This window comes from Condylura cristata, unplaced genomic scaffold, assembly GCF_000260355.1.
Source record: "Condylura cristata isolate star-nosed mole 26May11 unplaced genomic scaffold, ConCri1.0 scaffold00029, whole genome shotgun sequence".
Lineage (NCBI taxonomy): Eukaryota > Metazoa > Chordata > Mammalia > Eulipotyphla > Talpidae > Condylura > Condylura cristata.
Genome location: NW_004567130.1, coordinates 17229499 through 17246401, shown reverse-complemented (window position 1 = coordinate 17246401; position 16903 = coordinate 17229499). Strand labels below are relative to the sequence as shown.

At 61.2% G+C, this 16903-nt stretch overlaps 1 protein-coding gene across 1 annotated transcript in view; it reads right to left on the bottom strand.

The window, feature by feature from the left end:
* RBM19 (RNA binding motif protein 19) overlaps positions 1-16903 on the bottom strand; it is a 104694-nt gene that overhangs the window by 28595 nt on the left and 59196 nt on the right. The window contains exon 22 of the mRNA XM_012731157.1: positions 5420-5525. Within this exon, the coding sequence (XP_012586611.1) occupies positions 5420-5525 (106 nt within the window). The remainder of the gene's footprint in view (positions 1-5419; positions 5526-16903) is intronic.

Genomic DNA, 16903 nt, shown 5'->3' with positions numbered 1-16903 from the left:
CGGAGCCATCCAAGTGCTGGCTGTGCGGAGTCCCTGCCGCGAAGCCCAGGCTCAGACTCAGGCACAACTTCTCAGACCCCTGGGCTCCGGGCAGGCCAAGCCCTCACTTCAAACACGAGTGCCCGCACTGACACACACCTCGACATAACAGTGGGGACCGGCCCTGGCTCCTGCATGTGCTTCCGGTTAACATTCTGGGCGACAAAGACTCGCCGGCCCGGGGCTTCCGGCTGCGGCTCCTCTGGCCTGGAGGCCCAGGACACGCAGCCCCACCCCGCACATCAGTCCCTCACTGTTTCGTCAACTCAAGGCAGTGCCCTCATGCCCGCCGCGAGGACAGCAGCCTGGAATTCGGGCGTGAGACTGCCACGTGCACGAAGCTGGCAAGAGTGGGCTTGGCCTTTACCAACGACGTTTCCAACCCCGCCTGGCACCGCCCGCCGGGACTCCGGAGCCTGGAGGACGGGCCCCCCGGGACCCCTTTCCACGGGGGGAGGGTGTCCCTTCCAGTCCTGCCCCCCATTCCTGCAGGATCCCACGGAAATGACTTCCTCCTTGCACTCAATGAAGCAGACACGTGCAGCGAACGCAACCCCGGATAACCCCATGGCAGCACCCAACACCACGGGCGGAGAGGGAGCCCCGCCCCGAGGCGCCGCCTGGCTCGCTCCGGTCACCTCTTTCCACCAGATGTGTCGTTTTGGAGGGGTCTGCAGGACCACAGCCCGGGCGCAGGCAAGCGGAGAGGGACCCCCATCCCAGCGCTGGGCATCACCAACTGGGGTGTGCCCGGGCTGGGCGTCCACGCCCTCCCGCTGCCCCGCCCGGCAGCGTGTGAAGGTGAGAAACGAGAAAGGAGACAGAAGCGAGCGGCCGGCAACTGGAGCCGCGCTGTTTGCCACCGCCAGCGCGCTCCGCCTGCCAACGCCACCGCCTCACGGCTCCCCACAGCCGGCTCCCCCCAAGTGTTTATTTAAGCCAACACATTGCTCTGCTAATTGGATAACATTCCATGTGAAAATAGACCTTTTAAAACAACAGCAGTGGCGGCAAATAAAAACAGCTGCAACTGCAAAAGTACAAAGGCGAGGGAAGGGGAATTAAAGGCGCAGGCCCGGGAAAGCCGAGCCGGGATCTGGTAGGGTCTGAGAGCTGTCTCCCCCCGCCCCCCGCAGGCAGGTCCCGGCCCGGCAAAGGGCAGGGGGCGCTCAGCGCACCCCGCGTGGCGACCGGACGCACCTGCCTAGGTAGAAGGCTGCAGCCTCTGAGGCCAGGTACGGCCCTGGGCGTGGTGGGGAAGGGGCTGAGGGCGACCATGGGCGCCGGGGGGGACTTGTCCTCGGGAGGCGGACGAGGGGCTGTTTCTCCCTCCTTCCCACACAGGCCCCTAACCGGCAATCCTCATCCTTGGTAGGGTGTTAAGGCTGGGCAGCGTGGCAGCGACGGGGGAAAGAGGAGGGGCTGGCATGGAGCCTGGCCCAGCATGTAAGAGAGTCCTACCTACGTGGGCGCCGGACTCAGACAGCCCCGCGGGGTTCTCTGTGTCTGCCCGGGGCTAGCTGTGTGGCCCTGGGCAGGTGATTTCATTCCTCTGATCCTTAGTTTCTCCATGCGTCAAAAGCTCCCCTAGTCTCTCCTAGAGTATCGGGAGGTTTCAAGTGATGAATGAAAATGTCCAGCAGCATCCGGGCCAAAGACGGGCTTTCCAGAAGTTGACTGTTTTTATCAATGCCAAGATACTGCCTTTCCAGAAACGTCCTCAGAGCCCAGGGGACCTAACGGCGCCTGCGGCACCAGGGACAGCCGCACCCATAAGCACAGAGCAGGCCACCCTGGTCGACCCCCTCACTGGGGAGGCCCGAGAGCCCTGGCCCTCCGGTCTTCCTCGTCCACTTTGTCCTCGCTTCCCTCCATCCGGTGGGAGAAGGTTCTTGGAGAAAGGCCACATCATCCACCTAGAGGTTTCCACGACACTGGCGCTTCGGAAGGGCTCGCCATTCACTGCCGGACATCGCGGGCTGCACGGACGTCCCCGGCTGGGAGAACCTGCCAGCTCAGCGAGCCTGTGCCAGGCCCCACCCCCAGCCTCGCATCCCAGACGAGCCAGGTCCGGGCTTCCCCTCGGCTCACGCACAGACGGAGTGGAGCAGTCGCTCGCACAACTTGGGAGGGAGTTATGCAAATCTCCTGCCGATTCCGAGGGCGGCTGCAGGTTGGGATGACAATGCGTGCGCAGAGTACGTGTCACACACAAAGCCGGAGCGGTGGGTCGGGGAGCTTCTGGCTATTGTCATCAGCTGCCTGGTGACTCTGAGCTCGCCCACGGCAGCCCTCTCAGAGCCCCGCGCCAGGATTCTCTCTCCCGTTTGGGGGTGTGGATTGGACCCAGAGGGGTGTGCCGGATAACGGGGTTTCTAGCGATGTGAGGGGGGGACCTGGGTGTCATGCAGAGACCCGGAGGTCCTGGGTGCAGGGAGGACCAGGCGGGCCGGTGACTGGGCCCAAGCAGAGATGGCGGTGCTGAGGGGATGGATTTAGGACCAGCGGGGGCTCCGTTCTTCTCCACTCGGCCAGCTGGCGAGGCGAGGCGCTGGACGCCGGGAAGCCGCCCGGCACTGGAGTGGCCGGCTCACACTCAGCCCTGGCGCCGCCTCCAAGCCCTGTGTGGCCGCTGCCTTTAGGCGTGAGGCTCTAAAACCAGCCTCTGCTCCCTCCCGCCTCTCTCCCCTAACACTGGTCAGCGCCTGAGCTTCCTCCCTTCTCCTTTTCTCCTGCCGGAGCCCAGGCGGGAGGCTTCTGTCTTCAAGCCTGAGCGGCTGCCGCTGCCAAGGGACGGCTGCAGCTGGTGCTCATGGAGCAGCCGGGACGGAGTGCAGGAGAAACGCCCAGAGCGGGGAGAGGACTCGATGGGTCGGGGTTCCGTCCAGCCCCGGGAAGCGTTTCTGGAGGAGGTGTCCCTCCCCGACATGCTTCAAAAGGAGCAGACATGCTGCTCTCACCCCCGAGCCCTGGGAGGCCCCAGCCCTGAGAGTCCCGTGAGTTTCTTCTGCCGAGACAAGAAAGGTCTTGGGATTTTTGCTGACTGTCTCCTCGCCGCGTTGCTTTCCCTCTTCAGACTCACGCCCACGCTCGAGCTAACACATATTTACAATATTCAGAATCCTATTCACCCAACAGGCCGCGCGCCCGGGTCTGTGGGTCAGCGGAGAGCGCTCAGTGTTCCACACGCAAGACAATGAAGTTCTTCAGACAGACAGGGGAGCGTGAGAAGCCATGGCAGCTTCTCCGGGAAGCAAAAAGAGCAAACGGGGCGTGCAGGAGACACGCGCCCCTGGGGGTTCTGGCTGCGTGGTGGCCGTGGCACAAAGGGCCCTTGTTCTGGGCCTGGAGGACGAACCGGAGCCGCCCGAGGGGACGTGGTCCAGGGAGGGCTCGGGCGCCAGGCCGCACCTGCTCGAGGCAGAGGCAGGAAGAGCCAAGCCCACGGGGCTGCGGGCTGCAGGGCTCGCTGTCCTCACGGCCCCTTCTCCAGAAACCCAGAATCAAGGCAGGGAAGGGAGTGGGGGGAAGGAGCCACCTTCGCACATGGCCAGAGGGCTGGGCCGACTTCGGAAATCCCATGTGCAGCCTGGTCTCCGCGGCCGTGTCCACCTGGGATCCCACCTTCTGTTCTAATGATCCCAGAGAATAATCTGTATCGACCGCGGCCTGGCAAGGGGGCCTGTGTCTGATCTAACCTGCTGGGCCCCAAGAGCCACGTCAGTTCTGACGTCGACCTGGAGGATGGACAGCTTCCAGGAGAAGGGGCTCCGACGCCCCCTTTTTTCTGCTCCTCCTCACCCCTTCTTCTCAGATCGTCGCCATCAATGCCCCCTTCACTACCCTCCCCCTCCTCAGAGCTAACCCAGCTCACAGGGGCCAGGCTCCCACGCAGTCCTTACCACAGAGGGAAGGAAAATCCCGTGACTGCTTTATGGAAGAGAGAACTGAGGCATGGAAATCAAGCTGCTTGCCAAGGTCACGTGGAAGTGACCTTGCCAAGGGAAGTGGAAGGCCGAGGCCCTGACTCGGGCTTCGAGTCTGTGCGCTAACACCAGGCAGCACGCAGGCCCTCGAGAAGAGCTGCTCCACACGGGTGGGGAGAGGGCTCCCTCGTTCCTCCTCCAATCACAGTCTCACCTGGGACCCTGGTGCAGAGCTGATAGCAACAGGTCCCCACACCCTCACCCGACCCCCAGGGCCTGCAGCTCAGGCGCGAGTTCAGCGAACACAGACAGCCCTGCAGTCCCCTTCGCTCTGCCGTGGATGACTGACAGACAGGCAGGCGGAGCGCTCTGAGGGTGCTGGGCTGGTGGGAGGGAGGAAGCCACCGCCTGCCCGAGGACCCTGGTGTCACTCCCTCACTCTGTGAGGGTGGGTGGTTTTCATTCCTGTTTTACAGATGAGGAAACTGGGGTGCAGGGCTGGGGAAGCCGAGCAGTGCTCTGACAGCTTCCCCCGCGCCCTCCCTCTGAGCCGACATGGGGACCCGGTGGCAGCTCTGCTGCTGGGCTGGTGTAGGCTGTCAGCGACAGGAGGCCGGGGAAAGGCTGCAGGCCGAGAAGAAAGAGGAGCAGAGACGTTCGAGTTCAGGACACGGAGGCAAAGGTGGGTGGCAAGGCTCCCCGAGGACCCGGAGGCACCCTCTGTGCACGCGCCTGTTCCCAGGGCCCACAAAGGCCGCAGCCCTGTCCTTGAGACGCCCCCTTCCGGTTCAGTCACTGGGCCCGCTTGCTAGTGGCTAATGAGGACGATGCCAACAAACACTCTTCTCTTCAGGGGTGGAGGGGAGCCCCAGGACTCCACCACACCCTCGAGGAAAGACGAAGCTGAGGGGGCATGCCGGTGAGGACAGAGCCGCGGCCGCCACCCTTGGGGTTCTGAGGGCAGTGGCCACAGACACAGCTGGAACCCCACAAGCCCTCACAGCAGCCTCACGGTTGGGTGGGGAGGCAGGGCCCTAGGACCACTCGGGGATGCAGCCCCACCAGACTGCACCCACCCAAATCAGGGAGGTGGCCCAGCTTCCAAATAAAGGGGCCCTGCGAACTGACCCCCATAGCAGCTGCTGGCTCACCTCACATGCAGCCAACACAGTCACCCGCAGGACGGGCGGAGGCATGTACCTCAGCTGGGTGTCTTGCTGCCACTTCTAAGCACTGTCCCCCGACACCCCACAATCCATGTCTGGGGGCAGGTCATGACCTACGAGCTTTCCCATTGCATCCCAGGTTTCTGTGTGTATGACGTGGGGGAGGGTGGGACATAGGACGGGTCCGTCCTCCAAACACAAAGCTGGGGGCCGGTGAGGGCGTGTATGGGGTGCTGACACACCTTCACCCGCTATGAGGGCCCACAGAGGGGCCTGCGCCTCACTCACCTTGGCGTCCTGCTTGGTGAGGAAGTCCACAAAGCCAAACCCTCTGTGCGCGCCGGTCCCAGCCATCTTCTTTGGCAAGCGGACGGTCTTCAGCTCCCCGAAGGTGCTGGAAACAAAAGGCACAATACAAGGAGTTTAAGAACCAAGGTTTGGGGGACCAGGACTAATCTCACAAACTGATCCTGTCTGGATAAAGAAGCACTTTCAGCACACACACACACACACACACACACACACACACACACACACACACACACACACACACACACACACACACACACACACACACACACACACACTATCCTGTGCCCTGGGACACAAGTGGCCTTCTCCTGCTGGGCCTGGGCCATCAAGCTGGGCAGGCAGGGAGTGGTCAGGCCGGAGGCTTTCAGCTTCTCTGCCATCACCTGCCCCATGCTGGGGGGTGAGGTACAGACACAGAAGGGGTCCAGCCTGGTGCAAGGGGCCCAGGAGGGGCCGGGCTCTGGGCTCAGGCTCCAGTGGGCTCTTCTGACCTTATGACTCTCCTCCTGGGCTGGGCTGAGCCCCTTCTCTCAGACCCGGGACCTGGGGCATTGCCCCAGGGCTCGGGGATTGAAAGACACACAGTGGCTCCCTCTGAACCCCACTTTCGCTCCTCAGGGCTGTCGTTTTGATATCTGTTAAGCCAAAGTCAGGCAAAGCGCTGAAGAAGAAAATGAGTTGGGCCCCCCGACAGACGGGCCCCCCGACGGACGGGCAAACAGCAGCGCAGGGCCCGGGCTCCGCCTCGGAGGCATTCGGGGCTGCCTTGCTTTCCCGTCTCGGCACCCTCCCGCCTCCACCCTGCCCCGCACCCCTTTCCTGATGTCCATTTATCAAACACATACGCACAAACTGCTGCCGATAAATATTTAATGTGCCCGGCATCTGAAGAGAGGCATTATTTTATTTGAAAACCTACACACACTGGCGGGCGCCGGGCCACATGCGCCTCGGTATCTCGGAGGCTCCAGGGCCAAAGACCGATTGGGTAGAAAACACAGTAAAGGCCGTAAGCGCTCGGGAAATGATATAAGCTAAATCCGAGCGTTAACCCGCGGCCCTGCCAGCATGACCAGGCATCTGCCAGCCCAATTTCTGCAGGCAGGACGGTGTGTAAATGCGGCATTATGAATCCTCAAAATGAATCTGCACGTCTCCTTCAAGCTCTCCCCGCAGCTCGGCTCCCCCCTCCGGGCGCCTCTCAGAGTGGCCCCCCGAAACAGGGCCGCTGGCTACGAGGCCAGCCTCCTGCGGAGGGCAGGGCCGGGGAGGGCGGGTGCGCAGCCCCTCATCTTGCTGGCTACTGGCTGCGGCCGAGGCCCATCTGGGGGGACTGTGAGGGCCCAGAGGCTGGGCAGGTGGGGACAAGCTAGGTGAGGGGACAGAGAAGCGGAGCCCACAAACCCTGCTTTATTCTGCCACCTAAAGGCTGACGCTCCCCACGACAGCCCTCTGCATCCTCTCTTCCTCCGACGCCGAGGGGCCTCGGTCAGCTGGCTGACTGCAAGCGCAGGGACATCCCGGTTTCCCCGGAGGCGCCTTCGGATCAGTGGTTCTCTGGCTCAACGTGGAGAGCTACGGGCGGGCGGGGCGGCCCCAGCCCTGGGGTCTGAGAGCAGCCGGCCGGCGAGAGGAGGCAGGGCGGAGGAGGGCCGTGGCGATCATTCCCCGCAGATTGCTGCAGACACGGCTCTCCGCCAGCTCTCGCCCCTGCCTGCCCCAGGCTCTTCCAGACTCGCCTCCGCGATGGGCTGGGTTCAAAGCCCCGCCGCCACGGAGTGCGTGGCGTGGCCACCGTGCGTGGCAGTGGAGACGCCTCGGGTGCTCTCTGCCACTGTGGGGCCCCCAATTCCCTTGCTCTTCCTGCAGCGAGGAGCCCAGCACCCGGCTAGAAGTGGGCGCCTGATGGTGCAGTTGCCGGCCGCGGTAACCCCCGAAAGTACATGGCCACTGGGACTTCTCCCCCCAGAGGGTGGTGATGAGGAGTAAGTGAAATAGGCCACGGGCTACCTAAGCACAGAACGCGTGTTCATGAGTCTCACTAACCCCATTTTAGAGATGAAGAAACTGAGGTCCGGGGGCAGCTGTTCTTGTAAGTGGCAGGGCTAGAACATGGCTGCCTGCGGGTCTCGGGGAAAGGCTGAGCACTTTCCGGATGGACAGGCCATGTTCAAGGTGTTTTTTTTTTTCCCTTTTAAGAATTATTTACTTATGCTTACAGAACTGGGGTACAGGCCAGAGGTGTGGTGGGTGAGGGGATCCACCAGAGACAGAGTGGGGAGCAGAACAGGCAGATCGACTAACGTACACTGCTGAGGGGAGCGGTGGGCAGGTCAGGAGAGGTCTGTGCCCTGGCCGGGGATCGAACTCATGCTGCAGTGGCTTGGGAGAGCTTCATCGTGCAGTGCTTTAACCCACTGCGCCACCAGGGAGGGCCCTCAAGGTAGGGTTTCTTTCTGAGGTCTGGCCTGTCATGGCGGGAGAACTCACGTAGGGGTGGACAGGGAACTGGGGGTGGTGAGGAATCCCCCCATCAACTCTGAGGGGGCCAATGACTCAACCAAGGCCTCAGGGCAAGGGAGGTCGGCTGAATGCGTTTCCTCCGCCAGCATGGGGCTTCAGGCCTAAGCCCTGACGGTCTCCGTGGCCTCTGCCCACATCTAATTTCTGGAGAGCCAGCCTGCATGTGTGTGCGCGCGCGCACATGTGTGTGTGTGAGAGGAAGAGGGGGAGGGAGAGGGGCCGTGGAGGCTGCCTCCCCTCTCTGCAGGCACTGCAAGCTGCCGACGCTCCGTGCATGGTAAGCAGCTAAGGGTCCGGAGAAAGGCGAGGAAAATAATTAAAAGGTGGAGAAAAAAACTGGTGAGGAGAGGTTGAAGGAGCCGTGCTTCGCGGCCCGGAGAGGGGCATTTCAGAGCTGGGCATGGGGGCAGAGATGGGGCACCTGGAACCACGCGGGATCAGGAGCTGGAGATTCTGTTGTGGCAGCGGGGTCCTTGGGGAGTCAGCGGCCCTGTCCGGGCTTTCGGGGGGACATGTGCACGAGGTGGAAAGCTGTGTCTGCAGACCCTAGTGGCTGGGGTTGGGGAAATGGGTATGGTGAGCGTGTTTCTTCCTTCTGAGAAACGGACCAGCCAGGGCTGCGGGAAGTGGGTTAGAGCCCCGAAGGGACTTCCCAGCACCCGCAGGCCGGCAATGAAAGGCTGAGGCCTCCAGACTCCACGTTGCTGCCCCTCCCCAGCTGCCAATGAGCTCGCGCTCGCGACGCGCCGGGCCTACACACGCCTCGTCCCACAACGGCGGGGCGAGCGTGTTCCTGGCTGTTGACACAGGAGAACAGGGCCAGGGAGCAAGGCGACCCGTCCCCGTCCCACAGCCGGGACTCGGGACCCCGGCCAGCTCCTGGGCACTCGGGTGGAGAGCAAAGCTGTGAGTGGGCAGCTCTGGTAGCTTCTAGGACTGTGCAGGGGAGTGGGATATGAGTCCGATATTCATGATCTTGGGGAGATATCGAAAGAGAATTAAAATGAAGGAGAAAAAAAAGGATTGGGAGGAAAAAAAAAATCGATGAAGTACCTTTAGCTCCTTAGAGATAAGCGATATATAAATACCAGCCATTATTAAGGGTCTTATCTGACAGCAAGGTCCACGGAGCCATTTTTAAGAGCGGCTTTGGAAGGAAGGGTGGCACGAACCTTGTTCTTTGGGGAGCAGAGGCCGTCGCCTGGCGAGGCCGGGCAGGGCCGCTGGGGACGGGAGAGGACGGAAAATCACAGGGCACCCAGGAACTCCCCCCAGCCCAGACTCCAGCGCCCAGGGAAGGAGACACGTATGCTCCCCACTGTGTAGATAATAGAAACCACAAAATAGCAATTACTGTATCAGAAGCTGTGAATAAAGAGGACATACCGGGCTTTTAAACATGGCCCTCCTCCCCTCCCCCACCACGCTCACACTTCAGTAACAAACTCACACCTCACTTTTCCAATTATTCCATTCACCTCGGGTTCACCAATTACTCCCCCACCCAAGCAGCAGCCCCACCCCCTCTGCCGCAGAGCAGTGGGTTTGGGGGGGTTGGGGGGCTTTTCGACAACAGGAGTTTGTTGTCACGTTTCTAATTTCTTTGGAGGTGTGTGGAGGTGGGAGGGACTGGGGGAGAGGTGGGAGGGGGCCCTGAGGTGCTGAGTGAGGCAAGCCAATTATGTCCGGGCCTCATCAACAAGTCAGGGATGCAAATGGTGTTTGCATACAGGCCCAGACCAGACAGGATGCCGGGTGTGCGCCCCCCCCTCCACCCGGCCTGTCCTGCTGCAACCCCACAGCGCAAGGGCTCAGTGAGACCTGGCCTCTGAGAGGGGCAACCACCCTCTCTCTCGGCCTCCAGTGAAGTGATGGGATTAGGGGGACAGTGGAAGAGGAGAGGAGGGGGTGGGCAGAGAGACCCCTCCAGAGACGCGGACTTGACAGTTGCAGCGGCTCTGGGTTTGGGCCTCCTGGACAGGTCAGTCTGTCCCTCCAGACACAGGCTGACACCAAGCAGGGGTTGTCCCCCTCCTCCCCCAGGAGCCCAGGGACCGGCTCCCAGAGGGATCCCACCGGGGTGGAGATCCCACCCGATCTCCATTCTGGGTCGGAGGAGGGATCCAGAGCGCTGCAGAAGTGCTGGTCACGTGGGGAAGGCGGATGGCACGACGGGGCTGCACCTGTGCTCGAGGCACCGCCAGGAGGGCGCAGCACCCCTGGGACCCCGAGCCAAGCAACAGTGGGTCTGAACAAGATGACGGGTGGTTGGCGATAAGAATAAACTGTGGGCTTCTTTCTGCTCTGACTAGAGGGAAGAATAAAGATCTAAATCTCTGGGCATTAAAAAGCCTTTCAAATAAACGATCAGTGCCAACCTCTCCCTCTGTCCTCTCTCTCTCTCACACCCCCATCCCGGACGCCTCAGGGCTTGTGCCTGGCGTGTCCGAAGCAGCTGTGCCTGACCTCGCAAGACCCCTGTGAGTGTGGCAGTGCCAAGAGATCTTACAGATGGAGAGACTGAGGCTCACAGGCCACGTGACTTCTCAGAGCTACTTGGGAAGGGACTTGCGCAGGGTCCCACAGATGCTAATGAGCCCAGCTGGGCATGTTGTGGGCAGCCTGTGGGTGCCCGGATGTGGGCTTTTCTCTCACTGAGGCTTGGCAGGGGCCCAGAGTGCAAGGTGCCAGGAGGGAGTCAACAGTAGGCTGGACCTGCACCTTGCTCAGGAGACCTGCACTCGGCAGGGAGAGCTGGGGGCAGGCTGGCAGAGAGCTCCTCTCTGCCCCAGAGGAGAACAGAGAGATCAAGCCCCTCATCTCACCTACTTGGTGGTTTCTCTCTGTGCTCACTGCTTTCCTCCTCGCCCCATGCCCTCATCCTAAGGAAGCCTGTGGACCCCTGGACGACCCCTGGACGAATGAATGTGGGAGGCTGGCAGCTGCATCCCCCAGCCGGATAACTGGTTTCTGCAAGGGCACAGGACCTGCCCGCAGACCTTTCACTTCTGCCAGGCAACCAAGCAAGCCTTTGCCCAGGGTCGTTTCCCTCATTCAGTCCATGGACCTCAAAGGCTGGGGGCTGGGGGAGGTGAGATGTGGAGGGGGGAGGGAGCAAAAACACATGCAACAGGCCTGTGATCTCAGTCGCCACCTCTGTGGCCGTCAGTGCCCCTGAGCACCCCCCTCGACTGGCTTCTATGCTCTTAGAATAAAATCGCTTCTGACTCGGGACTTGAGGCTCCCCAGATCTTGCCTTTTGCCCCCCGCCATCACCGCTATGGAGAAACTGCAGTCACTTTCCTCCTGCCCCTGAAGCCACAGGACTCCCACCAACCTCAGGGCCTTTGTCTGGCCTGTGCTGTCTGGGTGGTCCAGGCCGGCTCCCCTTGCCAGCTCTCAGCTGAGCGCCCCGGCAGCCTCTCCCTCCCCGAGTGCTGGCCCTCCACCCACCCGCCCCTGCAATGCACCCCAGCACTGGGTGAAGTGGCTTCATTTGCTAATTTGTTCTAGAAACAGAAAGAACACTGCGAGGCCAAGGGTTCTTGGTGGCTGTGCCTCACACACAGGAAGCTGGAGGCAGCCCCCGAGTCCTCCCTCACGGCGGGTCCTGGGCTTCCCAGCCGTCACCCCACACCCCCGCCACCGTGGCCACGGCTGCACGTCTGGGCAGGACCCCCGACTCCTGTCCCGAGGACACCCTTGCAAGTGCTGCAAACATCAGGGGTGTCCTCCCACCCCCTCTTCAGTTCAGTGTTTCTTCACCTGCAGCGAGCAAACGACAGCCAGTAAAAGGGGCCTCCTGGATGGTCATCAAGGGTCAGCGCTCAGCACAGGGTGTCGAGAGGAAGCCCCAGTTGCCTCCCTGACGAGCCTGGCAGGGCTGGGCTGTGTGCACCCCGAGGTGGTGATGGAGGGGGGTATTTTAGGTGTGGGTTTCCTCTTGTCCTGGCTCTACCCAAGAGGGCCCGCTAACGAGCACCTTTCAGGCTGAACGTGCCCATCCCGGTGGTGGATGCGGGACAGGACTGTGGCCCGACAGGGGGACAGTCCCTTTCACCTTTGCCTCCTGGACGCCGAGACGCTGAGAAATGGCCCCCATTCCAAGACACTGAGGAAGGAGTGGGCAGCACTGAGCTTTTCCCTTCAGCCTTTCATGGGGTCCTTTCTAGCAAGTGCGACCCTCTTGTGTCTAGACAGGAGCCTCGGGCAAGTAGTTAAAGGGTGTCTGTGAGCCACTGGGGTGTGTATCCCAGGCAGAAGCGCAGAGCTTTCCTGAGAGGCTCTGGCGGAGGGGTTCCCCTGCTGGGCTATGGGGCTCCTGGCCTGGCTCTGCCTACCTGCTGGCTGGTCCTGGGTGGGCCATTCCAGGCTGGACTGAGAATGGAGAGGAAGGAGGAGTGTGGAGCCCCGGGGTCAGGCCGGAGCCAGGTCAGCAGAGGGTGGGAGAGGTGTGACTCAAGGCCACCTGAGGCCCAGACAGAGGCAGAGGGAAGCAGGCGAGCGAGGGCCACAGTGGCCGAAACTCCCCAGCTCGGTGCCCAGCCCAGCAGAGCCAGGGTCATCCGGGAATGTGTCAGGAGTGCAGTCTTGGCCTGACCCATCTTTCTGAACTAGAATCTCTGGGGTGGATCCAGAAATCCAGTGATGTCTGTTATCTGTCCTCTGTGCTGGTGAGTGATACCTCTCAGGCCTTTCTGGTGTTTTAGGCCGAAGCAGACAGAGGAGACAGGCCAGGCTCATCCTGGATCCCAGGGGATTTCGGCAGAGCGCCGGGCTGAGAGGACCACATGTGATTCTGTGATGCGTGGAGCCCCGAGAAGTTCTCCACCTCACCCACACATCCTGCTCGTTCCACATCTGCTCTGATCCCTGGTAGCCGCTCGAGTCCCCTCTTCCTCTCTGAAGGAGGATGGGGGTGCAACCTCTGGCCTGGGGTGCACCTTCCGGTCAGTTCCACACCTCTGCCCGAGCAAGTTAATGAAACACACAGTGGATGCTCTTCCCACCTTCTCCCCTTCTGGTCTTCAGCTGCCTCAAGTACAGCTAATCCCATTACAAGAAAATAAAGTGGATAATTCAGGCTAATGAAATCGTTACAAGAATGTGGCCAGCCAGAGGTGGACGTTCAGAGCCAATTTAACACCCTTCGGTCGTTATCCTGGGTACAGGAAATGTTTGAGAGGAGGAAGGGGAAAAGGAGAAAACACCCAAGGCCAGCCTCTTTCTTGCTGGCTTAAATCTAGTTCAAGAACGACTCTTGCTTGCTGCAGTATCTCCGCCAAGCCCAGACTCCAGGGTAACTCTGGGAGGTGTGGGAGGGGCTGAGCAGCGCAGTCTGTCCGCAGGGTGCTGTCACCCGAGTCTACCTTGGCATCTGCTACTTGCCCACCTCTGCTGCTGCTCTGGTTAGGACCCCACAAAGGGGTGACCTCCGGGGTGCCCCCATGTCACCTAACCTGGCAACCTCTGATACCAGATTGAACTGTCTGCCCTCAGGAGAAACTGGGATGAGCTCCCGTGCCACAGAGCTGGCAGCTGGACCCATCTCAGGGTAGGCCTGGGGGGCTGGGGCTGAGCAGCGGGTGAGCCCCCTCCAGTGGCTGGGCCGCCTGGGAGGCTGAGTGGAGGGTCCAGGCCACTTTTCAGTATCTGCCCCTGCCCTCAGGGCCTCTCTCACTGTTGGGGGCATTTCAACCTTCGGAAATCCAGGGAGGCCTGCAGGCCAGATGATGTCCAGTTGATCCCCAGTGGCCCTCGCTGCTTCCCCAAACTGGCCGTGGCCAATTCTGACTCCTCAGCGAAGGCCACAAGTCCTCCAAAGGCTTGGAGCTTCTTGACTACGGATGTGGAGGACAGGTGGAAGAGAAAGCAGAGCGGGAAGGGCAAGAAGAAAAGCAAGACCATACAGAGATGCGGGGAACGTCCACCAAGCCTGAAGGGGTGTGTAGGGCCTTAAGGGGCACACGTGGGCAGGTAGAAAGTTCCGTCACTGGGGGTGTAAGGAAACTCCTGGCGACAGTGTCCGGGGAAGTGTGCCAAGCAACAGCCCACAGACCCCAGCACCACCTTCCACTTACTGATCAAAAGGAGGGTGTTTGGGGAGGGCTGGGGATTGACAACATAGCGGCTCGCGGCTGTTGGGGGCCACCATTGCCACAACTGGATCGTGGCTGCTGGGCCCCATCTCCTCTATCTGCAGGAACACAAGGGGCCCCTCAATGTCCAGACTGCCCACGTGGCCACCTGACCTGACAGCACCCTGGGCAAGGGGGGGGGGTGGTGGCAGGAGCCCCCCGCGGGGCTCAGTCCACCAGAGTCCTCTCCAGAGCACAGACGGGAAGTGCCCTGCACTCAGGGCCGCTGGGCTCCCGTGGCCTGCGTGAGGGGCTGTCACACACTCATCTAGAATCCAGAGGACTGAGGAAGAAGTCAGGGCACTGGCAAACAGGAGGGGACCATGACGCCACGCGCAGCCCCTGCCCGTCACCGAGGGGAAGCTCTGGGCCTGGCCCCAACACACTGAAGGCCTGTTTACGTTCACAACTAATTTCTGTGTCTAATTTCTGGCCTGGGAGTGGCTGGGAAGGGCAGAGTGCTTAATAGTGAGTGGCAGGTTCCTAAAAGGCCTCAAGTCGTGCCGCCCGCAGGCAGGTGACAGTGTGGTATGAGCCCCGCCGTGAGGGCCGGAGTGGGCGGTCCAGCCTCCGTGACGCCTCAGCACCACTGCTCCCGCAGGAAAGCAGGCAGACACCGGCTGGGTGCTGGCAAACTACGTACAGAACGGGGCTGGCACTTATTGAGTTCTCTGACCTCTGTAATAGTCCCCCAGACCCAAACTTGACATCAAAGCAATGAAATATGAGCAGGCCCCCTGGGGACCCCTCGGATGCAGCTCCCCTGGCCGCCTGGGCTCAGCCCCCCTACGCAGGTAGGAAAGGACAGTGAGGAGCAGGAAGGGCCTCCCACTGCACAGGCCACAGCTTCCAGAGGACGGACGCCCCCGCACTGAGGTGGCAAGGTCACTCGCGGGGGGACCCTCTCTCCCCAGAGGCGAGTGACATGCTGTGTTGCTGCACTCCTGCACTGAGAGGTGAGCACCGGGGCCCCCACGGTGAGAGCCACACATCTCACCCTCAGCCCACAGCCCTGCTCAGCTAGAGGCGAAAACAGGCAGCCCACGAGCCCCGCGAGGGTGGAGGCCGGAGGCTGCCACCTCCAGGTGTCACCAGCCCTTCCCGCCAGCTGCACAGGCCTGGCTTGCACGGGCTCCTCTTCCTTGGTGTCCGCTGCCTGAGTGCCCTCACTGTGCACTCTGGTCCCTCTGCCTGGGGCACTACTGAGTGGCCAGCACCAGGTCAGGGCCACAGGCACCGAGCACACGGCAGGGCCATGAGAAGCCCCAGCGGCTGCCAACTGAGCCCCAAGTGGACGCTCATCTCTCCTTGCTTTGCTCTTTCTGGGCCCTCTCGTGTCCCAGGTCCTCACCAGCAGAAACAGGGAACAGAGAGTGTTACAGAGTGTCCCCCAAATTTGGGCACCAAGCGATGGCCTCTGTCCACCCCCCTGAGCGGCCTGCAGGTGACGGTGCTCCCAGGGTGCAGGCGCCGCAGAGGGGGTCTGAGCTCCCGGGGCCGTGCCCAGGGCCGGATAACCATGGGGTTTGCCGACTCCTATTTTGCCACACATCGTCTATCCATGCTCTGGGCAGAGAAGCCACTTCCGCCCTTGAACCCACTCCTTGGGTTCCAGCTAGGGCCTATCGGTCCCTGGGAGGCTCAGGCACAGTGGAGGATGCAGAATGACAGATCTCGAAGGCCGCATCTGAAGAGCCTCGTGTTTAGATGCTTCTCACACCTGCGACCAGCGGGAGCAGGCCAGAACTCCCTCTCGACACCCAGAAAACCACTACAGATCGCTCCACCCCTTGGCAAGGGTCCCAAGCATCCATCTGGTCCTACCCCTGGTTGGGAAGAGGCGGAGTGGGGCCATGCCGCCCCAGGGGATGCGGACTGACAAAGCACTGTGGGGAGGGGGGGGCATTTTTCTGGTCAGATGGGACTCAGACAGGGTGTGCTCAGATAACCAAGCAGCCTCAACATCGCTTCCAAAGAAATTCAGGCTTCTTGCCGACCTAGGGCTGGAGCTGAGGCAACTCAGCAGAAGGCCAGACTCAGGTCCACAGTGCGGGCCGCAGGGAGCTGCTGAGGCCCGTGCTGAGCCTGCCAGGAGCCAGGAGCCAGGAGCCAGGAGCAGGACAGGCGCTCCCTCGGCTGGGACAAATGTTATTTTTCAAGGCCTGTGAAGAAAAACAACCTACAGCAACTGGAGCTCAGGATGCCACGAGTTTTGAGGCCCAGGAAATGGTGGATATGGTTTGTGACTGTTTGTTTGGGGTTAAAGAAATCAACACAGAACTGGATTCCATCACAGAAGGGGGAGAAGTTTAGAATCAGGCAGGCAGGCCTACAGAGGGTACTGTGTGGGGGGGCTGTGCGTGGTCTGGGTCCCCCATTCAGGGGAAGTGGGTCTGTTCCCTTTGGATACAGGGAAAGGAAGGATGGGTCATGAATGTGGGAGCTCAGTGGAGGTGCGAGTGGAGTGGGGAGAATGAGGGGTGGGAGGGAGAAAGCTCTTTCTAGGATAAGAAACCCAATTAGGGCCAGTTAGAATCTGGGGCATGGGACAGCCCAGGAGCCCCAGGCAGAAAACCCAGGGAGTCAGAAGGGAAGGAGCTCCTTCTGCAGTCACTGTTTGTCTCACAAGCGACTTACAGAGCAATGATTTCAAATTTTCTGAGGAAGGAAAAGGAAATGCTGGAACTATGTGTTGAGGTGAAGCCCCCTAAGAGAAAGTGTGGAGCAGAGTCCCACTGGAGCCCTGAGAGAATGTGTAGAGCAGGGCCCCGCTGGAGCCCTGAGAGAATGTGTGGAGCAG